Source organism: Lepus europaeus, chromosome 18 (assembly GCF_033115175.1).
Source record: "Lepus europaeus isolate LE1 chromosome 18, mLepTim1.pri, whole genome shotgun sequence".
Taxonomy (NCBI): Eukaryota; Metazoa; Chordata; class Mammalia; order Lagomorpha; family Leporidae; genus Lepus; species Lepus europaeus.
Genome location: NC_084844.1, coordinates 42994309 through 43019112, shown reverse-complemented (window position 1 = coordinate 43019112; position 24804 = coordinate 42994309). Strand labels below are relative to the sequence as shown.

Genomic DNA, 24804 nt, shown 5'->3' with positions numbered 1-24804 from the left:
GTGGGGATTTTGCTAAAATTTTTTTTAAATTTATTTGATGGGTAGAGTTTACAGACAGTGAGAGAGACAGAGAGAAAGGTCTTCCTGCCGTTGGTTCACTCCCCAAATGGCCGCAACAGCCAGAGCTGTGCTGATCCGAAGCCAGGAGCCAGGAGTTTCTTCCTGGCCTCATGTGGGTGCAGGGGCACAAGGACTTGGGCCATCTTCTACTGCCCTCCCAGGCCACAGCAGAGAACTGGACTGGAAGAGGAGCAGCTGGGACTAGAACCCGGCGCTAATATGGGATGCTGGCGCCACAGGCAGAGGATTAACCTAGTGTGCCACAACGCTGGCCCCAAAACTTCTTTTTTTAAATGTAGATTATCTTACCTGATTCCTATAGCACATACCTCCCCCTCCCCAACACCCTTTTCTACAAAAGAACAGATTCTGGTAAGATGGGTATATTTTTTTTTAGGATTTTTTTTTTTTTAGGATTTATTTTGTTTATTTGAAAGGTGGATTGACAGAAAGAGAGAGAGGTGTTCCACCTGCTGGTTCACTCCCCAGATGACCTCAATGGTTGGGGCTGGGCCAAGCCAAAGCCAGGACCCAGGAACTCCATCCAGGTCACCTACATGGGTGGGAGGGGTCCGAGCACTTGGGCCATCTTCTGCTGACTTCTCAGGCGCATTAGCAGGGAGCTGGATTGAGGTAGAGCAGCCGGGCCTCCAACTGGCAGTCGGGGATGCTGGCATTGCAGGTGGTGGCTTAACCCACTATGCCACACCACCAACCCCTGAAATGGGTATTATCAAGGGCACTTTATGGATGAAGAAATGAAAGGAAGTGAAATGCAATCCAGTTAAATCACTAGGAGAGTGATTAAATTAACTAGGAGAGTTGGGATTTGAACCCAGGTCAGTGGGGCTCTCAGATCCCGGTGTGGTGTTTCTGGCACTGCTTCCCTGCTGAACCAGTTTCTCAGTAAGAAGGTTTGCTGTGAGCAGGCCCTGCCCAGGCCTGGGCTACCTCTTGTCTTTCTAAAAGGAAGTGATCTTAAATATTGGGAGTGCAGTGCATTTTTCCACATCTGATCATTTCCCCCTGAACACTAAGAAAGGAATGGGAAGTATTGTTGACTGGTATCGATGCGCAGTTGCACAATCTGAGAATGGGACCAGCAACCTGAATGCTTCCCCCAGGAGCAGGGGGGCCACGGCGGCTGCTGGAAGCTGCCCCGCGGGGCTGGGCCTGCGTGCCCGTGTTTCCCGTGTTCCAGGTGACCAGCTGACCCCTCCCCGCCCTGCCCTGGACCAGTGATGAGTCTTGCTCAGGTCAGCTGAGCTAGTGGGTCCCTCCAAGGAGGTCCCACAGGGCCGAGGGCCCGTCCGTGTCCGCTGGAGATGCCGCTGGTGCTGCGGGCCATTGCTCGCCTCCTACTGGCTCCCCAGCCCTGCAGACTGGGGGTTTCGTCCAGGGGCCCCCACCGAGAAGCACAGGATGCAAAGCGCTGCTGAACAGCCTGCACAGGACTTACACCAGCTTTCTGGCTCGTTATAATTTTTCTTTGAGAGGCAGAGAGACAGAGCTGTCATCCATCGGTTCAGGCCTCAAGTGCCTTCAAAGCCTGGAGCCCAGAGCCAGGAGCTGGGAGCTCAATTCACATCTCCCATCATCTGCTGCCTCCCAGGGCCCGAGGAGGAGGCTGGACTCAGGAGCTGGGACTCGAACCCCGGGCACCCGGATATGGGACGTAGACGTCTCTCCTGGCGTCTTAACCGCTCGGCCAAATGCCCACCCCTTCCTCCTGATTCTTTGGGAAGGCAGCCACGTTGAGATGGCGCAGTTCTGAAAGCCGCTCTCCAATCCTGCTCCCACAGACCCTGCCCCTTCCTCAGCCCCCAGCAGAGAACATCTGAGTTCGAATCCAGATAAGGGGCCCGCTTTACGTAGGCGCAGCCATGGCCTGTCCCTGGAGGTTTCTGTTCAAGGCCAGATCCCAGCAATATGACCTGACAGAGGAAAAGGACATCAACAACAACGTGGGCAAAGGCACCAGTGAGCTCTGCGGGTAAGTGCCTGGCTGCCGCCTCGGGCTGCTCTCTCCCCCTTCCCCGCCCCCTGCCTGCGTGCACATGCCGCTCACGCAGAACCCCTGCGCTCCCGCTCTGGGCTCCCTGAGGGCTGATTGCTTCCACGTGAGCTCTGATCTCACCGCTGAGCTCTGATCTCAGCGCTGCTTCTTGGCTATCTCTGTTGGGATTTGACGCAGCCGCTCTGCACGGGGCACCTTGCAGCCACTACGCAGAGAAGGGACAGGGCACACGGCTGGCCCTGGGATCTCTGGGGGAAGGGACTTAGTGTGGGAACAGGAGGCAGGCGTTGGACCCCGGCAGCCTCATGGCCCAAGTCTGTTCTGGTTTGCCAGTGTGAGTGCCTCTCCCGCGGTGGTTAGATATTTGGAACATCAGTCTAATGAAGTGAACGGGGTGCTAGGCAAACTCTATGCAAGCCCTGTGGGCTTGCTCACTCACTGTCTCACTGGCTGCGTGAGCTCCCGATGCGACCATGGCAAGATGAGGACCGCAAGGGGGTCGTTGAGGATGCAATGAGATGCACAATGCAAGCACTCCATAAACAGGTTCGTTAGCATCAGCTGGGTGCCCACCCTGTGCCAGGACACACAGGGCAGTTGGCATCCTTTTGCATTTCAACTGAACCCCCCCCCCCCCGCCCCGAGGCAGCAGGTGGCAGGTCTGGTAATCACAGAGTTGGAATTTGAACCCAAAGTGTGGATTCTTCCTGACTCCACTCACCAGTCTGTAAAACCAAGCCTGAGACACCAGGGAGCTAGCTAATCAATGGCCCAGTGGGTGAACGGGCTCGCGGAGAATTCGAGAAGCCCTGTCAATCTGTGGTAACACGAGCCTGTGAATGTAACCAAAGCTCTAATCTCAAGGGCCTCCGCCCAGGCTTAAGGGAGCATCTCCCAGCCACCACCCTGGGCAGGGCTACCTCTCGAAGATAGGCAGTGAGCCTGGAGTGCACCTGGCACAGGTGGCAGGAAGCCATTAGGGTTAAGGGCTTAGGGTTAAGTGGCTTTGCCGCTTAATGGCCCCGTGACCTTTGGCAAGCGCCCTAGTTTCTCTCTCAGCCTCAGCTTGCTCATCCTTGAGAAGAGGATGGTTACGCCCATTTCCGGGAGCCGTGGACAGGATGGAGTGAGGGTTCCCAGGTACACACCTTCACATGGGGCCCAGCACAGAGCATCTGCTGTGCTTGTCGCCATTGCCCGAGTTGTGGCAGCAAGGGTGGCGCTGAGCAGCATCACACAGAGTCCCCTCTGAGGGTTCCACAGCGGGGAGGGGGCTTGGCAGCGTCTGATGGGTGGGCGAATGTGGAGAGAGGAGAAGTAGCAAAGACGTTGCAGGGAGGGGTGGAGAGGAGCAGAGGCTCAGAGGCAGAAGGGAGCCTGACGGCGCTGGGGGCTGGGGTGGCGCGGGGGCTGGGGGCTGGGACAGAGAAGCAAGGCTGGAGCTCGGAGGGGCTTTCGACCCACTGGGCTTGGCAGTGAGAGCCACTGTAGATTCCTGAGCTGGAGCCTCCTGGGTGGTGTGCGGGGTGAGCCAGAGGAGAGAATGTTGGACCCGGGCAATCTGAGAACACAGGGTCGGGTGGCCTCTGAGCACACACACGGCAGCAGCCTCGCCCCTGCCTTCTGTTTGCCTCAGCACCGCAGCCCCTGCCAGCTGGTGCCCCAGTGCCAGCCCTCCACACTCACTCGGACCCCTCTGCCTCCGACGTGACTTCTCGCAAGCCATGCTCTTGCTCCGGCGTCCGCAGTGGCTCCCATTGCCGCCTGCAGGGTTCTGCGGCCGCCCTCCCCAGACAGGCCACGTCCCCCTGGCCCAGCACAGCCTCCTCGGCTTCCAGTGAGCACGCACGGCTCATTTCTCCCTGGACCTACCCTCCGGACCCACGCAACCCTACCCTTCCAGACCATCTCGAGCCCTCCCCTTATAGCTTGTGCCTTGGTCTGAATCCCACCCCCCAACAGCATGGCTGGCCATTCCCGACACCCATGTGGGACCCCTGAGTCCCGAGTGCAGAGGGACCTGAGGCGCATCAGCCACACTGATCTGTTTGTCCTTCTTCTTTGCACTGGGCTGTGCCAGTGGGAAGGCTCCAGTCAGATACCAGAGGTGATGGCGAGGAAGTAACCACACATTAGGTCTCCCTTAGGCCTCCCAGCAACCCACGAGGGAGGGTCTTTTGTCATCTTCCTGCTTTAGAGAGGAGCCCACTGAAGGCTGGGAACCCTCAGTCGTTTCTGAGATCTCAGAGTTAGCGAACGACATCCAGATTCACAGCTGGGCCGTCTGCCTCGGAACCACCCGGCGTGGCCCTGCCCCGTCTTGGTCCTGGGCACGCTCCCTTCCATGACAATGTGACAATGACAGGCGGGGCTTCCTCTAAACACGGTGCTGAGAGTTCAGAGGTCAACATGGCCCTTCTGTTTACCCGTGAATGGCTGGTGCCATGGTTCATTGCTTGTACCGCTGCTAAAAAGCATGACAGCATTGAGAGTGCCCTTCTCCCCTGTCACTGGGGCAGGAACGGTCGCCATCCTTGGTCCACGAATTGACGTCCTCAAGGCCAACATCTAGAAAGTGGCGGAGCTGAGGTTTGAACCATGTTCAAAGTCATGCCCTCCAGCTGCTGTGGTCTCTCCCTGAGGGCCTACTATGTGCTGGGCTGTAAAGGGGACAGGGAAAAAGGCCCCGATTCTGTTAGCAGAGATGGGTGGGATGGGTGCTTGTCTTCGCTCAAGAAAGCATTCAGGCGTGAGACAAGAGCAGTGGCGAGCAAGGTAGCAAGGTTCAGCGGGTAGGGCATCGTCAGCACAGGTGGGCCCCCTGGCCGTTCAGACTGGGCTGGGCAAGGACATGTGGTTGATGGAGAGAACACACCCGACAGGCCAGGCGGTGCCTCAGCAAAGACCAGAGAGAGCTGAGCGCTGAAATACACCCGACAGGCCAGGCGGGCATTCAGGAAAGGGCTGGTGCAGTCCGTGTTCTCACTGTGGCTTCTCCCTCCCCAGCCCCTCTTCTGGACCCAGGCTTTGCTGGGTGGAAGCAGGTGGAATTCCTCCCAAGGTTTTGTTTGCCCAGTGTTAGCAGCCTGGGTAGCCCACCTGGTGCTGGGCAGAGGGGATTTCCCCTAGGGAGCCTTCCTGGAGGGAAGGCTGGGACCTCTTGTGAAGGGTGGGCAGGGCTTTGTAGTGTAAAATACTGGGCTGCCTGCAGGGGCTTTGTTTTCCCTGGGTACCTCTCACACTTCCTACCAAACCGTTCCTGGGGAATTTCTTGCTGGGGTGGGGAGGACACAGTGGTGTCTGGAGCCGGGTTTGGGGGGGGAGGTGTGAGCAGACAGGACCTCTCAGGGGTGTGCGCTGGCGCCTCTTCTGGGGAGATACCTGGCCTCGCTGTTGCATGTGGTGGGCGGGGGGGGGGGGGTGACTTTCTTCTTTTTATAGATTTATTTATTTATTTGAAAGTAAGAATTACAGAGAGAAGGAGAGACAGATATTCCATCCGCTGGGTTCCCCCCAGATGGACACGACAGCCAGGGCTGGGCCAGGCTGAAGCTGGGAGCCAGGAGCTCCATCTGGATCCCTGCACGGGTAGCAGGGGCCCGAGTCACTTGGGCCGTCGTCTTCCCCCGCTTTTCCCAGGCCTTTAGCAGGGAGCTGTGTCGGAAGTGGAGCAGCCAACAGGGGCAGGGGTGGGGGGTGTGCCAACGTCCCAGTTTGGGCTTCCTGGAGCCCCGCAGGGCTGCAACAGTCCAGCCAAGGGGGCGGTGAGGCCAGCCCTGGAAAAGGAAGCAGCTGCACAGATTTTATCCCGAAGGCAGTGGGAGCCGATTAATAACATCTTATTTCACAAAGCAATTTTCAAATCTCTTCAGGCGTAGTAAGACCAACATCCCAGTGTATGGACTGATGGGTCTGTATTTTATGTAAACACAGGATTAGGAAGCAGGTATGGGGTGTGTGTGTGTGTGTGTGTGTGTTTTGGCAAGGAAGGCAGACAGCTGGGAACACCTATCTGAAGCGGCAGGAACTGTCTGGTAGCAGTAGGCCTGGAGTAAACACTTGCCCTCATCCCACCGATGCTTGCACTGGGGACTTACGGGGGCTGAAATAATGCCGGGAGGGCCCTTTGGGGCTGGAGCTTATCGCTCAGATAGGGTGCTGGGAATGTGAGGCACGATTTATAGATAGAGCAAAGATACCAGACCTGTGCCTTCCAGGCAGCACGAACACACCCCTGCAAGAGACTGGAGGCAGCTCTGGCCCAAGCTCCACACCCTTCTGCTTCTCGCTGGAAGTCACTCCCAGCCCCTGCTGTCTTTGGTTTGCTCTCTTGGAATCATGCAGGTGTGCAGCAAAGAAACGCCACTCCCTGGGAGCCTTGAGGTGCAGAGAGCTAGGGCGCCCTGGGGTCCTGCAGCCACTGGCCTGGGACCCCAGTTTCCGTCTCATTGAAGTGGAGAGCGCAAGGTAGCACTGCCTTCTGCTCGCGGCTCAGCCAGCAGCTGATGCAGGAGCAGATAGAAGTTTCCTCCGGAACACCGGGAGTCGCGGTGGAGACCTGCAGTCGGATAAACATCCCTGGCTCCCGCCCGGAGGCGGTGCACAGACGTCCAAATGGCGCCGCGCTCCGACCCCCGTTGCAGCCCCCAGGGTGTGACGGGTGCGGGGCAGGGGGCACGCGGGCTCCAGGGCACCCCCCCAGGCGCCAGGGGCAGCCGCTTGCGGGCTTTTCCTCCGCCTCGCCCCGCCCCGGGGCGGGGGCAGCAGGGTCCCGGGCAGGATAAAGGGGCGGGCGCCGGGAGAGCGAGTTCACCTGCAGCAGCGAGTGCTGGGACCATGCGTGAGGGGCTGAGCGCAGCGTGCGAGGCCGCCCGGCCGCGGCTTTGGCGGTTCCTGCGCAGGATTCTGCGGCCGAAGCCCTCCTGCTGCCCCGGCCAAGCCAGGTACTCGCCGCGGGCGCGCTTCCGACCCTCGGGGAGAACGCGGGAGGGCTGGGCTCCGGCTCTGTGGGAGCCCCGGGATGAGGTTCGCACGGTTTGCTGGCTGAGGAGCGGCCAAGCGGGCTGAATTGTGTATGTTTCAGCCCCAGGGAGAGCTTTCAGGATTCTTCTCAGCGCTGGGACCGCTACACTCTTTACATCAGATATGGTTAAGTTCAAATAGCTGCAACGGACTGGCCCAGTCCGGAGCCAGAAACCTGGCACTCGGTACAGGTCTCCCATGTGGGTGCAGGGGCCCAAGCCCTGTGCCATCATCAGCTGCTGCTCATGGCGCCTTAGCAGGGAGCTCGGTGAGAAGCAGAGCAGCTGGCCCTGGAATGGGCCCGGGGATAGGGGCCACCTGTGTGGAAAGCAGCACCAGCATCCTTTCCAAGTGTTCTGTAGTGAGATACTTTTCTCAGTAAAGATGACATGATGTCTTCAATTTGCATTAAAATCAAAGTGGGGGCGGGCACGCTGAAGTTGAGACAAGATTGGCCAGGGGCTGGTGACCGTTGGATTGAATGTGGAGGACCCACATTCATTCTTACTGTATTCTTCTACTTTGGTATATGTCACTTTCCATCATAAAAATGTAGACGGAGCACAGAAGCCAAGGAAAGGGAAGCGTTTCAGTAAGGAAGACTGAGTCACTTGGCTGGGAGGGCAGAGTTGACGGAGCCACCTTGCGCCGTGCCTGGCTGTGGGCGGCTGTCTGGGTCCATAGCTGTCACTCAGCCCCCCTCCCGTCTTTATGGTTTTGTTGGTGGAGAAGAGGAAAGGAGGGGAGGGGAAGAGTGGTCATCGCATCCTCCTCCCCCACCCTGTGCACAGCAGCTCGTGCATCTGCCCAATGAGGGGGCTGGTGGGGGGTCTAGGAGCTCCCCCTCCGCCCCTGTGCGTGCTCCATTTCATGGTAGCTGTTTCCTTTCACAGCCCAGCGACACAGGAAGACCCCAAGTGTCACAGCCTCAGCAAGCACCAGGATGAGTCCCCCCAGCCCCCGGCAGCAACAGCAAAGGTCAGTGAGCGACCTGGGCCTGGGAAGCCCCTTCCTCCCTGGCCTTGGCAGGTACAGGCAAGGCAGCTGAGCACAGCAGGTGGGTCTCGGAGCGAGCGAGAGCCCTGGTCACAGGCACGGGGGGGGCTCTGCGAGAGTGGGACAGCCGCGGGTGGTGAGCAGTGCATGGGCGCCTGGATGACCTCCAGGGTGGACTAAGATGATTTGTTCATGGAACGTTCCCGGATGGTCCAGACTCTGCAGCTGAGCCGCAGTCCCAGCCGCCAGCTCCTCTTGCAGGGGCTCTGCCCCCCCTCAGTGCTTCCCACCCGGAGTGTTCCCGAGAAGTGGGCAGAGAAATGGGAGGGAGGGAGCCGGAAGGTGGAGTTCGCATCTGTAAAGGCTTTTGGGGCAGGACGGCTGCGGTGCTGGTCTCGGTTCTTGGCGGCACTGGCTAGGGCCATGGGCTTCCCTCTGTCTGACCCAAGTCTCCCCTGGTACAGCTCCCCTGTGGAAGCCTTTGGCAGGGCTCTGGCGAGGAGAGAAGTCTGGCCAGCTGCCCGGGCACCTGGAGCGCTCCACGGGCACTGGCCCAAGTGGCCCAGCTGCTGGGAAGGCAGGAGGGACAGGCACGGATACCCGGCCCCATGCTCCCCACCCCACTCAAGCCAAAGCAGGGCCAGGGGCCTGGAGGAGACACAGGAGCCCCAGGGTTGCAGGCATTTGGAAAATCTTGGCATTTCCCCTCTTTCAGAAGTCTCCAGAATCTCCTGGCAAGCAGGACGTGCCCCCATCGGCCTGCCCACGGCACGTGAGAATCAGAAACTGGGGCAGCGGGATGACTCTGCAAGACACTCTCCACCTCAAGGCCAAAGAGGTGAGTGGTGTGTGCCCCGGCAGGACCCACTGTGGATCCAGCAGGTGTCCCCTGGGCATCTGCTCAGGAGAGGGCACTGGGGACAGAGCCTGACGTCATGGGGGTCACCGATGCCAACTCCCTGTGAACCGTGCCAGGGGATGGTGGTGGTGCGGGAGGTCAGGCGGACAATGACAGGAACAAATAGACAGATTTCAGCACCGTGTCAGGGACTCTCCCAGTGGAACTACCTGAAGTTGGACGGAACTACACCTGAAGGGAGTGAGGTCCCTGTCACTGGAAAGCGTCCAGTGCTGGCTGACAGGGAGGCAGCAGGAGGGTCCCAGCATCCTCGGGGTGGTGGGACCAAATGTCCTTTAAGGCTCCTTCCTGTCTTCTACATTTCTTGTTCTCACTTTAGAATGCCTTCTATGTTTGTAAAATGGGAAAGAATCAAAAATATCAAGAACAATGGGATGTACTTCCTTCCAGTATTTTTTCTGTGCTACCCTGTGACTTCGGGATTTGGATTCTGTCAGTTCAGTTCATTTTGGCTGAGTACCAAAATCCTGTTCCCACAGGAGCCACATCCAGCTCTTTAAGTGAGAAGGCCGATGAGACGTTCCCAGGGGCCGAGCTGTAGGTGGGGGGACAGCCTTGGCTCATAGCTTCTAGGGCTCCGCCAGTAGAGGAGAAGAGAAAACCCAGTGGGCTCCAAGGAGGAGGCGCAGGAAGCCAAAGCAGCAAGAGAGGAGCCGGCCATGTAGGGAGCAGGGCCAGGAGGCCGTTGGGCTGCTCTCACCACCTGCCCCTCTCTCTCCAGGACTCCACTTGCAAGTCCCATTATTGCCAGGGGGCCGTCATGAACCCCAAAGGGATGATCCGAGGGCCCCGGGACAGGCCCACCCCTGCGGAAGAGCTGCTCCCGCAAGCCATCGAGTTTGTCAACCAGTACTACGGCTCCTTCAAAGAGTAAGGCTTGCTTCCCCTCTTGCCCGGGGCTCTGTGGTGTCTGGCAGTTTCCCTCCCCCCACAGTAACAATGCTTCCAGGGCTCAGCCCCTCCTACTCACGCCATAGAGTGGGGTGTGGCCACAGTGGTTACAGGCGTGGGTGCAGGTGTAAGGCCCCACCATTAACCACTGTGAATCCTTGGGAGATCTCTGTACCCTCTCTGTGCCTCAACTGCTTCATCTGTAAAATGGGCAGGGAATGCACCCTGGCTCATAAGATTGTTGCGAGGATCAGTTAAGCGCCCTGGCACCTGGGAACCTTGATGAAGAACGAATAGGGATCCCGATCGTAGGAAATGCTGGAGAAAGACAGTCCTTGCAGACCATGTAGTGAACCCTGCTCCCACAGGGGCGGATTTGGAAGCCCAGTGATGTCCCCGAGGCCCCCAAATCCCAGCGAAGGTCCGGGCCTCCGGACTGGAGGTTCCACGCTGCTGAGGTCGGCTTCCTTTGCTGGGTTTCCTTCATTTCTGTGGTCAATCAGTCATTCAGTTGACAGACAGACATGAAGCACCAGATATGTTCCAGCCTTAGAACATAGAGAGTTCTAATTGTCAGTCACCAGTTTTATTGTTGCCAAATGCATGATTTTAATCCCCCCAAGGAAGGTGCCATGGCACGGTGGTTAGAAGGGAGGTGCCATGGCACGGTGGTTAGAAGGGAGGTGCCATGGCACGGTGGTTAGAAGGGAGGTGCCATGGCACGGTGGTTAGAAGGGAGGTGCTATAGCACAGTGGTTAAGAGGAGGGTTCTGGAGGCAGCCTTCCCAGGTTTGAATCCTAGCCGTGCCGACATGAGCTGAGTGACCTGGAGCAGGTGACTTAACCTCTCTGGGCCTCAGCTTTCTTATCTGAAGATGGTGACAATGACATACCTCCAAGATCTGGATGAAACGAGTTAGATAGCGCCTGCAAAGTGCCGCAGTGAGCCAAGTATATGAGAACACCGGCCCCAAGTCAAATCTGTGACTGTGTAACTTAGGCCCCTGTTGTAGAAACTTTGGTTTTAAAGTGCGCTAAGAGAGGGTAAGGAGGAGCGGCTGAGGCTTGCTGCTGATGAGCTGGGAGGCAGCGTGCCTCGTGGGACACCTCACAGGAAGTGGATGAGCCACGGAAGGGGACCTGGGACCTGAGGGTGGGTGTGGCTCCTGGTGACCCCACCTGCTGTTCACTCTCTCCCTGGGAAATGGGAGCAGGCAGGGACCTGGGGTCCTGGAAGGAGGCCTGGCCCTCGCAGGACCTGGAGGCTCCCCTGCAGCTGCACAGGAGACGCCTGGGGAGGTTGCAGGGTACGGATGCCAGGGCCCTGGGCCTTGGACCCTGGGGAGGTGGTGGGCTGGGGGCGGGCAGGTGGGCACCCATGTCCTGAGACTCTCCAGGCTGTTACGCTGTGCAGAGCCCCTGCCCGCTCTGCCTCCACACGAGGGGTCTGTGGACCACCAAGTTCCCCATCCTTGGGGTGCGGATGTTCCTTGAGGGGCTCCATCATGTTTCTTAGGTGCTCAGCACTGAGTGTGTGCAGAGCCGGGTGTGAGTCTCTTCCAGGGAATGCCCCCCTCAGCTGCAGGAGGCTGACACTCCTAGTAGCCGCACTTCACAGGCAGGGCCAGGGAAGTCTGCGGAGATGGAACTTGCTGGAGGTCACCCGCTCCGGACAACGGGCCCCAGAACCTTTGCGTTTGATTGCAGTGTCTGAGCATGGCGCTTTTTGCTGATGTGAGGAAGGCCCCCAGCGCGGGCATCAGGGACCCAGGGAGGCCACAGGGCTGTGCTGGTGCGGATGAAGAGGGATGTCCTGGGTGTCACGGTCACGGCACGGAAACCGGAGCCGAGTGATAAGCTCATGTCGGTGCAAAACAAATGGAAATCCACAGACTCACCGGGTCTCCAAAGCATTCATGGGAATGCATATAAGGGAAAAACGCTACAGAAAGATATCAAGGGATTTTTTTTTTTTTGCATGAAATAAGCTTATCTTTTCATTCTATTTTCCACAAACTTCCTGGAGTCCCCTCGTCCACATGGGGACCTCCTGAGAGGAGGGGGCTCGTGAGAGGCGAATGGCAGCTGTCTCCATGTTGCGCCACAGTGAGGCCACCGCCTGCCGAGCCGGACGGGTCGCCTTCGTGGAGGAAGAAGTACGGTGTATTTAGTATACCTAGAGGCTGGGACTTGCTGACGCTGCGTGCCGATCTGGATGTCAGGAGCCACTGCTCCTCTGATCAGGGCTAACGGGCACCATCAGCGTTTTGTCTAGGGAGGGAGGGCTTGCCGCCAGGAGAGGCACCAACCTCTGCCGCCCTCCTGCAGGCAGCCAGTGTCCTTGACGTTGAATGCGGCCGGGTGTTTTGTCTCTACACCCTTTTCTCTAATCAAGGAAGAGTTGCCGAGACACCCTTCGTCCCAGAAAGGCTGTTTTGTTCCGAGTGTCTGCTGTCGCTAATCAGGAGCTGATCCCTTCAACAGTTTTGCGTGTTGCCTTGGTGCTGATTGGAAATCTCAAGGTTGTTGTTGTGTGTGTGTGTGTGTGTGTTTCAAGACCAGAGTCCCTCCCTTTGGGATATTTTTGAAGTCTGGGAATGGAGGGAGAAGCAGATCTAGTTTTGTGCAGCTCTTCCCTGGGCAGGCTCAGGGAGGCCCCACAGGCCTGAGTCCTGACCACCCCAGGCCCTGTGTGGGCCTGAACCGGCCCCTGAGCACATCCCTGCATGCCCTGGGCTCACAGGGCCCCTAGGCTGGAAGGTGGAAGGTGACACTGCAGGCAGCTAGGAGCCTGGGCCCAACGTCAGGGGGGTTCCGGGGCCGGGCCAAGGGCCAGTGTTGCTCTTCACCACGTCAGGAGCCTGGGCCTGCTGCCTAACCTTCGGAGTCCTGAGACCCTGAATTCTGAAATGGACCCAGAAATGCCTTCCTCACACACCCTGCCCGGGAGTTGCTCTGTCCAGAGCCGGCGAGCTGTCAGTGCACGGGGATGGGCGTGGCGAGGTGGACAGGTGCGCCCTCGACGCTGCTGTGGTGTGTAGGGACGTTTCCCCACCTTGTTAGTTCCAGAGAAGGGTCGCAACCTCGCTGAACTGAACGGTTACAGCAAAACGCCCGGGGACAGCAGTGTTCTGGTGGGCGCGAGGCCAGCAGCGAGGCCGGCAGGACCCAGCGTTAACGTGAAGACCCAGGCTCCTGTTCAGATGGGATCAGAACTCGGGGCAGTTGACCGGGGGCCGTCCTGGCGGCCTCGTTCAGCTCCTGCTTCTGGGCTTTGAATTAATCCCCATGTTAGGCTATCTCTCTGCTGATCTTTCTAATGTCTTCCTGTTCCCCAGGGCAAAAATAGAGGCGCATCTGGCCAGGGTGGAAGCGGTCACAAAGGAGATAGAAACAACAGGAACCTACCAGCTCACGGGGGATGAGCTCATCTTCGCCACCAAGCAGGCCTGGCGCAACGCCCCTCGCTGCATCGGCAGGATCCAGTGGTCCAACCTGCAGGTGGGCGTCCTGTGTGCCCCACGCAGGGGGCTGGGTGGCCAGCTCCAAGCATTTATTTGAAAGGTAGAGTTGCAGAGAGAGAGAGAGAGAGAGAGAGATCTTTCATCCACTGGTTCATTCCCCAAATGGCCACAACAGCGAGGTTGGGCCAGGCCACAGTCAGGAGCCAAGAGCTTCTTCCAGGTCTCCACTGTGGGTGCCAGGGTGCAGGCACTTGAGCCATCTTCTGCTGCTTTCCCAGGCCATCAGCAGGAAGCTGGATCAAAAGTGAAGCATGTGGGACTTGAACTGGTGCCCATGTGGGATGCCAGTGTTGCAGACAGAAACTTAACCTGCTGCACCACAGTGCTTGGCTCCATAACTTTGTTTTTCTGGGGGCCCAGGTATGGCAAGAGAGGTTGTTTAGGTTCAGGGTTTGGATCTGTGGCTCTGAGATAACGTTTTATTTATTTTGTGGCTCCGAGATAACATTTTATTTATCCTAGCTGCCTGGGCCATCTTTTCATTGGGGGATTCTTAACTGTTGGATATTATGAAAAGCTCTTAGACTAGACATGAACTCTGGTGGATATCGTGAGCTCCTGTGGCAGAGGAACCAGGCTGGGTAGTGGGAATCCTGAGTAGGGGTGTTTTCTTGGGATTTTGATTTTTGCTGAGTTCTTCCAAGTGGGAGTTGTTTGTGCTCCCCTGGGAGAGCAGGAGAAGGGGTGGATGGGGCAGCGTGAGCTGGGAGCTGGGGCGCCGAGAGGGGAAGCCCCGCTTCTCGTTGTGTTGGGTGTTGAGGAGTATACACTGTGCACTCAGTTCCGGCGACCCCTGGCCCTTCGCGACGCCTCCACCCCGCAGTCCTTGACAGGCGTGGTCTGTACACAGGTCTTTGATGCCCGGAGCTGCTCCACTGCACAGGAAATGTTCGAACACATCTGCAGGCATCTACGTTACGCCACCAACAACGGCAACATCAGGTGGATGCCAGGGGCTTGCGCCGCCCGAGTCTTTTCAAAAGGATGTGCTTGTGTCTAGGGGAGGCTTCTCTGGCTCCAGGCAAACCATGGAGAAGGAAAAAGAGGGACTCAGGCTTGTTCGGGGACTGACGAGGGCGAGCCTGGCCCCACGAGCTGTACCCCCCAGCAGCGCCTGCCTGGGTTTCCTGCTGCAGGCTGGGGGATCCTTTGCTTCTGTTCTGGGTTAGGGCACCTCACTTTGTTGGAGGGGCGAGTGAATCGGCTTCCAGCAGGTGGTGCTGTGTGGCGTTTTGCTTAGAGATGACAGAGTCCCTGCTCCTGGGTGCGTCTCTACCACCATGCTCGCCCCTGGCTCTACCTTCCTCCCCAGCTAATGGGGTCAAGGGTTCAGCAAACATCCAGTGCCCCCCTAATGGGGACCAGGCACAGAGTGAAGCTGGGGACACCTGTGGAGGTGACCGAGCCTTTAAGATGCTGCTCCAGCCCACTGCAAACCCACAATTTGCATGAGGCAAGGCCAGCTAACCTCACTGCAAGGGGAGAGACGTGGCACCCGATGGGGAGGGCTGGGAGGGCTCCCTGGAGGGTGGTTCCTGTGCTGGCCTTAAAGGAAGGTAGGAGCTGGCGGGAGCAGGAGGGCGGGATGTCAGAGGCTGGCTCAGGCTGCTTGGGTGCAGGAGGTAGGCAGGGTCAGTGGGGTGACTGGGGGTCCCCCCAGGACTGGGTGCTAAACAACTGTCTGTGTGCGGGGAAGGTCGGCCATCACTGTGTTCCCCCAGCGGAGTGACGGCAAGCACGACTTCCGAGTCTGGAACTCTCAGCTCATCCGGTACGCGGGCTACCACATGCCCGACGGCACCATCCAAGGGGACCCAGCCAACACCGAGTTCACGCAGGTACCCGGCCCAGCCTCATCCCTGGGACTCTGGGCTGGGAGCCCAGTGGTGGGTGCCAGCTGGAGCCCGGAGGTGACTCTCTGGGTCTGTCTCGCCCCCACTCCCCCAGCTGTGCATCGACCTGGGCTGGAAGCCCAATTTCGGCCGCTTCGATGTGCTGCCTCTGGTCCTGCAGGCTGACGGCCGGGACCCCGAGCTCTTCGAAATCCCTGCTGACATTGTACTCGAGGTGCCCATGGAGCATCCCAAGTGAGTGGGCTGGGGGAGCTGGGGGGTGAATCGGCGGGCCCCCGCCCCCGCCACAAGTGGCTGTCCAACCCCAGGCCTGCCCCCAGAGCCCAGGCAGCCACAGGTGATGCCCTGAGGGCCGTTGTTCACTGCCCCCCCCCCCCATTCCACGGCAGCCCTGCAGTTGCCTCTCTGACTCCGATGCAGGAGGATGTGTTGGTGAGAGGGTGAGGGAGAAGGAGAAGATTGGGAAATGGTCACTTTGGGGGCAGAACCCTTTGAGATTCCTGAACTGAGCAGCCCGGGCCTCTTGCCTTCCTGCCATCCATCTTAGCTGCCCCTCTGCCTGCTGGGGCAAAACGTAGGACTAGAGTGAGTTTGCCTTTTTTAAGAATTTCACTTACTTATTTTCATTTTTATATATGGAAGAGAGATAAAAAAAAACTCAAGGTCACACCACTAGCTGTGCTGAGGCAGAACTGAACCCCAGGTTGCTGACCCCGAGTCCTTAGCCACCATGTTACGTTAGCATCTCAGCGTTCAGGGCCAGTGCTGTGGTGTAGCAGGTTAAGCTGCCATCTGCAGCGCCGGCATCCCATATGGGCGCCAGTTCAAGTCCCGGCTGCTCCACTTCCCATCCAACTCCTTACTAATGCACCTGGGAAAGCAGTGGAGGAGGCCCCTGCATCCATATGAGAGACCCAGATGAAGCTCCTGGGTCCTGGCTGAGTACTGGCCATCGTAGCCATTTGAGGGGTGAACCAGAGGATGAAACATTCTCCCTCTCTCCCTCTCTCCCTCTTCCCCTCTTCCTTTTCCTTAAAAGAAAACATGTCAGCCTTCAGCATGGGATATGTGAGGGAATGAATGACCCATAGTGCACCTGTCCTGGGGACAGGAACTTGGAGATCAGCTCTTAGCAAGGCGTTTTCTTGGTCGAGTCTTCTTCCAAAGCTTTCTGCAGAGGAGTGGGGGGCAAAGGTGAAGGCTGCCGTTGCAGCCAGCTCTCCCTCCCTGCCAGGTACGAGTGGTTCCAGGAGCTGGAGCTGAAGTGGTACGCCCTGCCTGCCGTGGCCAACATGCTGCTTGAGGCTGGCGGCCTTGAGTTTCCCGCATGCCCCTTCAACGGCTGGTACATGGGCACAGAGATTGGGGTCCGGGACTTCTGTGACGTCCAGCGCTACAATATCCTGGAGGTACCGAGGGCTGCCTCGCCGGGTTGGCTGCAGGTGTGCATCCCAGGGACGGTCTCAGCCCCATCACCCTGTGTCTGCAGGAGGTGGGCAGGAGGATGGGACTGGAGACGCACAGGCTGGCGTCGCTGTGGAAAGATCAGGCCGTCACGGAGATCAACATCGCCGTGCTCCACAGCTTCCAGGTGCGTCTGTTCGCTGAGGGCCTCGGCTTTCCCATGATGGCACTGTTCACGCACGCATGTATGAAGCAGCAGAGGGCAGCGAGGGTTCATGGGAAATACACGCCATGAAGACCTCATGCGTAGATTCCCCAGTTTTTTGCACCCAAACAGACTTAGCTTTATGTTCCCTTTTCCACAAGGCCCCCTTGTATTGAGCACCCAGTATGCACCGGGCATGGTGCTGGGAGGCAAGAGCAGTGAGCCTTCCGCTCCTGTTCACCCTAGCCAGGCAGCGCTGGGCAGCACCTTACACCTCGGGGCCCCCAGTGCTTCCCTCGGGCGCCAAGTCCTGTGCTCTCGCAGTTGCTCAGGGAATCACTTCCAGGTCACCGTCCATGCTGAGTCCTTCCCATCCGCGTGCAGAGGGGCTGCCCTAGCTCCCATCTCAACGGTCAATGGAGGGACTGCGCAGCTAACCACATCACTGCCCCCAGAGGCCAGGCTTCTTCCAGCTCCTGTCTCTTTTCTGCTTCTCTTTACAGCCAAACTGTCAAAAGATCTCGCGGCACTTCCTCATCCCCAGGCTGCTCCAGGCCCCAGCTTTCATTCTCCACTGCTCCTCTGGTAGTGCTGGAATTCTTGTTTTTCAAAGTCATCAAGAGGATTCCTACCACAGGGCCTTTGCACTTACCCTATCCCTCTGCCTAGACCCTCCTTCCTGCAAACCATCGCCGGGCTGGCTCCACTCACATGAGCAGGGGTTGCTCCCCCTTCCCTGTGTGGGGTGAGCGGCCCTCCTCTCGGGCCCACACACGGCAGACGGGTTCCCGTGTGGGACGGAGCCCTCTGCTCCCGCTCACATCAATGCTCCCTTTCCCCCTGGGAAGACAGCGGAACACAGGAAGGCGCAACTTTGGAAGCTGGGCCCTCTCTACAGGGCTGGCAGCCGCCTGCTAACTCAACTGCTGGGCAGAGATGTTCAGTCGTTCGTACATTCGGCCGGGCCCAGGAGCGAACGGCTGGGCTGTGTCTGATCCATTACCCAGGAGGCGGATGGAGCCTGTGCTCCATGGGGCAGGGCTTCTGGGCCTGAGCGCAGGCGGAACAGGAAGTGCAGGCCTGCCTCAGGAAGGGGAGGGCCGCGCTTCCTGGCTGCTGCGGGGACTCCCAGCGCAGGATGCGGCTCCGTCCCAGGGAGTCTGCCGCGCCCCAGCCAGCTGCATCCCAACGGCCAGAGGCTGCAGGACTTCCTCATGGCTCTCCCCCAGGATGAGCTTCCAAGCGCTTGGCCTTGTTTCCTCGCCTGCAGAGTGAGGCTAAGAATAGACCCCCACTCGCTAGGCCATTGCCGCAAGTAAATGCGAGTGCATGCGCAATGGCAGGCGTGCCGCCGGCCCAGGTGCCTGCTGTGTGCGGCAGCCGTGGCGTGCTGGTGATGTGATGTGGTTACCATCGTTACCGTGGTGATGCTCCTGAGCTCCTGAGCTTAGAGCTGGCCTGGCACCCGCAAGCTGCTGTGTGAACGCTTGTCACGTTTTAAAAGGTGTGGCTGCACCTCCGGGGCCTCCTGGTGCTACCCCAGAGTGCCCCTTGCCTGGCCAGCTTGTCCCAGGCTCTCAGGACTCACTGCCCAGCGTCAGCTGCGGGGCTCTCCTCTGTTACTCCCAGCAGCCTTTGCACACTGCCGTCAGCCACGTGACAATGGCCGACCTCCTGCTTCCCCTGGTTGGGCTGGGATCTGAGGCAGAGAAGGGGCTGTGTCCCCTCTGACAGGCCAGCGCCTTAGGCAGTGACTGACAGATGGGAGTAATGGCCGCTGGCGTTTGCTGAACACGTGCTGTACTTTGTGCCGTCTCGCGGGGTCCTTTCTACAACCTCATGTCATAGGCACTGTTTTTGTTTTTGTTTTTTTTTTTAATGTATTTATTTTATTTGAAAGAGCTACAGAGAGAGGTAGAGACAGAGAGACAGGTTCACTCCCCAGATGGCCGCAATGGCCGGAGTTGTGCCAATCCAAAGCCAGGAGCCAGGAGCTTCTTCCCAGTCTTCCATGTGGGTGCAGGGGCCCAAGGACTTGGGTTATCTTTCACTGCTATCCCAGGCCACAGCAGAGAGTGGGATCGGAAGAGGAGCAGCCGGGACTAGAACTGGCGCCCATATGGGATGCCAGCACTTCAGGCCAGGGCTTTAACCTACAGCACTGGCCCCCCCATAGGGACTGTTGTGAGCCCCATATTACAGATGAGGAGTCTGAGGTTCGGGGATATTAAGGAATGCCTAGCTCAAGGTCACGTTGGTGGATAAGAAGCCAGCGTTGGCCAGCACCGTGGCTCAATAGGCTAATCCTCCGTCTGCGGCGCCAGCACACTGGGTTCTAGTCCCGGTCTGGGCGCCGGATTGTGTCCCGGTTGCCCCTCTTCCAGGCCAGCTCTCTGCTGTGGCCCGGGAGTGCAGTGGAGGATGGCCCAAGTGCTTGGGGCCCTGCACCCGCATGGGAGACCAGGAGAAGCACCTGGCTCCTGCCTTTAGATCAGCGCGGTGCGCGGGCCGCAGCACGCCAGCCGTGGCGGCCATTGGAGGGTGAACCAACAGCAAAAGGAAGACCTTTCTCTCTGTCTCTCTCTCACTGTCCACTCTGCCTGTAAAAAAAAAAGAAAGAAAGGGTTGCCCCAGACATGGAAGGTCTTGGCTGCCCTAGCTGGATCCTTCCAGGTGGCTCAGACCCCAGCTCCTGGTTTTAGATGTGGGTGATTTCCATATCCAGTTTTCCCACTGCTCAGACCTCCCCACAGAGGTGTCTGTCTACCTCCTCCTGGGCCAGGAAGCCTCCGTCCCCAGGACGTAGCTCCTGGAACTTCCCACAAATGGCCGGGGTGGTATTTTTTTTTTTTTTAAAGATTTATTTATTTGAAAAGCTGAGAGAGAGAAGGATAGGAGGAGACCTTCCATGCACTGGTTCACTCCCAGATCTGATCCAGGCTGAAGCAGGATCTAGGAGCTCCATCCGGGTCTCCCATGTGGGTGACGGGCTGAAGCACTTGGGCCATCCTCCTCTGCTTTCCTAGGTGCAATGGCAGTGCACTGGGTCAGAAGTGGAATGGCTGGGAGCGGAACCAGCGCTCCAATACGGGATGCTGGCATTGGAGGAGGCAGTGTAACCCACTGCACTGCGCCAGCCCTGTGGGGTGGTATTTTCATTACCTGCAAGAAGGCACTGTGATCTGAGTTAGCTACATCCAGAAACGTGCAGCTGGGGAAGCTGCACACTGTCCCCCAGAGGGTCCAGGGGAGGCCACCAGCGTGGCCTGTGGGCTGCCTGTTGCTTTGGTCGTTCTTGGGCCCTGCCTGTGGGCGTTTATTCTCAGTAGGCTGCAGGTGGCCAGGCCTTCCCAGCTCCCCCCAGGGAGGCATCCCCACCGCCCCACCCCCACCTCACCCTCCACCGTGCCGCCCTCTGGTTCAGAAGCGGAACGTGACCATCATGGACCACCACTCGGCGGCCGAGTCCTTCATGAAGCACATGCAGAACGAGTACCGCTCGCGCGGCGGCTGCCCAGCCGACTGGATCTGGCTGGTCCCCCCGATGTCCGGGAGCATCACCCCCGTGTTCCACCAGGAGATGCTCAACTACATCCTGTCCCCTTTCTACTACTACCAGGTAGGGGCCGCTCAGGGTGCAGGTTGGGCAGTGGGCGTGGGTGTGCACCTGTTCCTCTGACAAGGTTTGGCTTCCATGGGAGAGTGGCCATCACCCAGCATAAAGACCAGGTCCGACTGCCAATTCCGCCTCTTCCTGGCCATGCTTGGCCTTGGTTTCCTCATCTCTAAAAGGGAGGGGGATGAACCCTGCCATAGGAGGTCCTGTGGGTCACGGGGGATGATGCGAGCGATGGCCCAGCCCAGAAGGCAGAGCCGGCAGCTGGGGCTGCAGAAGGGGGTTCCTCGTGTGTCACAGAGGACATGGGTTGGGTTGGGTGGTGACTGCGTGTTGCTGGTCAGCCCGGGACGGGCTATGCCCGCTGGAGGAGCTCCTGCTGTTCTGTTTAAAGGCAGCTAGGTGTGGACCTTATAGGGTGCACTGTGTGCCTGCGCTAAAGTGTGGGAAGCAGAAGAGGGCACAGCTGCTTCCCTCCAGGACCCTAGTGAGCACCTGAATCAGCTGCTGGAGCCGGCAGGACCCGGCCTGAGACGCCACACCCCGGGTCAGAGCGCCTGCGTTCATTCCCCAGCTCCGGCTGCTGGCGCTGCCTGCCTTCTTTTCTTCCTTCCTTCCCTTTCTTTCACCTTATTTATTTGAAAGGGAGGGGCTGGTGTTGTGGTGTAGCAGGTAAGCCGCTGCCTGCGATGCTGACTTTCCTATCAGTTCGAGTCCCGGCTGCTCCACTTCCAGTCCAACTTTCTGCTCATGCAGAAGATGGCCCAAGAGCTCAGGCCCCTGCCACCCACATGGAAGACCGTGATGGAGCTCTGGGCTCCCGGCATCAGCCTGGCTCAGCCCTGGCCATTGAGGCCTTTTGGGGAGTGAACCAGCAGATGGAAGCTCTCTCTGTCTCTCTGTCTCTTTGCTTTTCAAATACATTATAAAAAGAAGTGTAAGAGAACCAGCTGCACCCTGTGACACTCAGGCTGTGAGCTGGGCGACAGCACGTGACTGGGAGGGGGGCACACAGCCCCAGCTCACTCACGTGGGGAGGGTCCTCCACCTCCCACATTTCAGGACCCCGCCCCACCCTCACCTGGCCCTTCGGTGCTGCAGGTGGAGGCGTGGAAAACCCACGTGTGGCAGGACATGAAGAAGAAGCCCCAGAGGAGGAGGCTGCAGTTCCGAGTCCTGGGGAGGTACGTCGCTCTCTCACCTTCCACTCAGCCCCTGCCTCCAGGCCTCAAGGACAGGGGACCTGGCAGGAGTCTGGCTCCCAGAGTTCCCAGCATCCCCTGCTGCCCTTGCTCCAACCTTCCCCCTCCTCTCTGTCCCCAAGGGGGCTGGGGAGGAGAGAGTGCCAGTGAGGGCACAGAGCTGGTGAGAACCTTGGGTCCCCTTGTCCGGAACCTGCCATGTTGTTAGCTAGCGGTGCCCCTCCCATGCTCCCGCCCCCCGCCCATCCTTGTGGCAGGCTCCTCACACTGCGCCCATCCCTCTGTCCCCACAGAACTGCCCTCTTTGCCTCTGTGCTGATGCGCAAGACCTTGGCGGTCCGTGTCAGGGCCACCATCCTCTTTGCCACGGAGACGGGAAAGTCAGAAGCGCTGGCCCGGGACCTGGGCGACTTGTTTGGCTGTGCCTTCAACCCCACGGTACCTGGCTGGGCGGGGCTGCTGTGGTTTCCTCCGCCGGTGTGCACAGATGGCTGGGGCATGTGGCAAAGGTTTCTCTGCTCCTGGAAGTCCCAGAGCCGGGCTGTGCCGGTGTGCAGCGTAAATCCGCGAGGAGGATAGATCTGTGTGCAGGGGCTCTCAGACTTAGCCAGGAGTTCCTGGGGACACGGTTGGAGAAATGCTTTCTAATGACGCCGTGCCTCAGTGTCCACGAGCTGCTCCTGATGAGTTTTACTGGCATTCACAGAACCCCTTCTGTGCAGGGTGCGGGGCTGAGTGAGGAGGGGAGTGATCGTGATGCAAATTAAACCTCCAAGGAGACTAAGCCGTGCCCCTGCCTCCAGCAACAGAGGAGGAAATCCAAGGCCACACGCTGGGCCAGCACTGGGCTCTGAGGATGCACCAGCCGGCTGCTTGCTGCACACCCCCAGCAGCCCTGCAGAGCAGGCGGAGGGCCACGTGGCTGTTAGTGCAGAGGACGGAGCTGGGGTCAGGCAGCCCAGGTGGCTTTCCCAGGGTCACATGGCTTCTGGGAGACAGAGGTGACCCTGCTGTCCTGGGGACATGGCACGGCCAGTGCCGTGCCAGGAGAAACATGGCCCTGGGCAAGGAGTACATGTGATGCCTCTTGGCTCCCGGGATCTGGGCCTGGAAGGGACAGGTACACGTCTGTCAGGCGGGCCTGGGAGAAAAGGAGCTGATAGCCTGTGGCACCTGCTGTGGCCTCCAGGCGGGGTTGTGTTTGTGGGACAGGCATCCACCAGGGAGGATTTGGGGTGCAGTGGAAAGACTGAGAATGGCTCTGACTCGGAATATACAGTTTGGAGACAGAGCCTCCAGGGTATGGCATGGTCAGGACAGTTCATTTGCTTCCTTTGTGGCCCCCAGTACTGGACCCTGGGGGAGACAGGTGATGAGGGGCTCCTAGCCTAAGGGGTGAGGGGAACACAAGACGTCTGGGGAGGGTGTGGAGGGCCCTGCCCCAGAGGCGAGGGCTGAGGTCCACCTCGGTGCTGTGCAGGTCCTTTGCATGGATGAATACCCGCTGAGCAACCTGGAGCGGGAGCAGCTGCTGCTGGTGGTGACCAGCACGTTTGGCAACGGAGACTCCCCCGGCAATGGAGAGGTGGGTGGCCCAAGGTAGCCCCTGCAGGACCCGGGAAAGGGTTTGGCGGAACTCGGCTTGGGAGGGAGTGCGCCAGTCGTTGGCCCACCTCCTTCGTAAGCACACGTGTGGCACCTTTTCTGTGACATGTTTTGTATTTAAAGGAAACTGGTATCAAAATCACGCAAGTGAAAGCCAACAAAAAGTCAATTCAATTAAATGCAAGTGAGCTTTTTTTTTTTTTTTTTGAAGAGCAACAGAAAGAGGGGAAGAGACAGAGATCTTCCATCCGCTGGTTCACTCCTCAAATGCCTGCCCACAGTCGGGGCTGGACCAGGCCGAAGCCAGCAGCCTGGAACACAATCTAGGTCTCACATGTGGGTGGCAGGGACCCCAAGTAGTTGGGCCACCACCTGCTGTCCCCCAGGGTGCTGATTAGTAGGAAGCAGAGGAGCCAGGATGCGAGCCAGGCGTTCCACTGTGGATGTGACCTCTCCAGCCATCACTTAACTGCTGTGCCACGTGCCCACCACCCCTATTTTTTTAAAGAGCCACCCCCCACTTTACAGAGTATTTGGGAGGGCCAGCACTATGGTGGAGCAGGTAAAGCCACTGCCTGCAGTGCCAGCATCTCATGTGGGTGCCGGTTTGAGTCCTGGCTGCTCTACTTCCAATCCTGCTCTCTGCTGTGGCCTGGGAGAGCAGTGGAGGATGGCCCAATCTGGCGTCGTGGCACACTAGATTAATCCTCTGCCAGCAGTGCTGGCATCCCATATGGGCGCCGGGTTCTGTCCTGGTTGCTCCTCTTCCAGTCCAGCTCTCTGCTGTGGCCCGGAAGGGCAGTGGAGGATGGCCCAAGTGCTTGGGCCCCTGTACCCACATGGGAGACCAGGAGGAAGCTCCTGGATCCTGGCTTCAGATCGGCGTAGCTTCAGCTGTTGTGGCCATTTGGGGCATGAACCAACAGAAGGAAGCCCTCTCTTTCTCTCTCTCTCTCTGCCTTTCAAATCTTTAAAAAATAGATAAAGCACAAAGAAGGAATATGTTTTCCCACTGCGATGTCATGTTATTTGGGTGGTGAGAGACAAATTGAACTTGTCGCCTGGCAACCAGAGCCCCTGCCAGGTGGCCCCACACTGCAGCCAGTGTCCACAGTGGGCCAGCAGCCTTCTGCCGGATGTGGCTGCCTTGTAGGTGGGCCACTGGAGGGCAGATATGAATCCTGGCCTGAGGGCTGTTTGTTCTCTGTCTTTCTAGAAACTGAAGAGGTCCCTCTTCATGCTGAAGGAGCTCACCAACAAGTTCAGGTACAGCTGCTCCTCACCCCAGAGCCTGGGGCAGGGGATGGAGCTGGGTGTGCAGAGGGGCTTATCTGGGAGAGTCCCAGGCACAGAGACAGCCTGGGGCTCAGGTGTGTCCTCCAGGTGTGTTGAGGGTCACACCACAGAAGCCTAGCTCCTCCCACAGGTATGCTGGCCAAGCACTGGTCAGGGGACTTGGTGAGGCCAGGGTGGGGGGGCTGGGGCCAGGG

General features: G+C 58.6%; 1 protein-coding gene across 6 annotated transcripts in view; it reads left to right on the top strand.

Moving 5' to 3' along the window:
- The window catches only part of NOS2 (nitric oxide synthase 2), a 110059-nt gene that overhangs the window by 76837 nt on the left and 8418 nt on the right, over nucleotides 1-24804 (top strand). For 2 of the 6 annotated variants that reach the window (XM_062215606.1, XM_062215608.1), the window contains exons 3-17: nucleotides 1863-2053; nucleotides 7993-8077; nucleotides 8811-8933; nucleotides 9736-9884; nucleotides 13244-13406; nucleotides 14280-14371; nucleotides 15126-15267; nucleotides 15377-15516; nucleotides 16517-16691; nucleotides 16772-16873; nucleotides 20316-20510; nucleotides 21609-21691; nucleotides 22003-22147; nucleotides 23190-23294; nucleotides 24531-24580. In XM_062215606.1, coding sequence (XP_062071590.1) covers nucleotides 1944-2053; nucleotides 7993-8077; nucleotides 8811-8933; nucleotides 9736-9884; nucleotides 13244-13406; nucleotides 14280-14371; nucleotides 15126-15267; nucleotides 15377-15516; nucleotides 16517-16691; nucleotides 16772-16873; nucleotides 20316-20510; nucleotides 21609-21691; nucleotides 22003-22147; nucleotides 23190-23294; nucleotides 24531-24580 — 1859 coding nt within the window. In that variant the 5' untranslated portion in view covers nucleotides 1863-1943. Of the gene's footprint in view, nucleotides 1-1862; nucleotides 2054-6984; nucleotides 7021-7992; nucleotides 8078-8810; nucleotides 8934-9735; nucleotides 9885-13243; nucleotides 13407-14279; nucleotides 14372-15125; nucleotides 15268-15376; nucleotides 15517-16516; nucleotides 16692-16771; nucleotides 16874-20315; nucleotides 20511-21608; nucleotides 21692-22002; nucleotides 22148-23189; nucleotides 23295-24530; nucleotides 24581-24804 lie in introns of those variants that run through there. The other 4 variants (XM_062215607.1, XM_062215609.1, XM_062215611.1 and 1 more) reach the window with 4 other exon arrangements.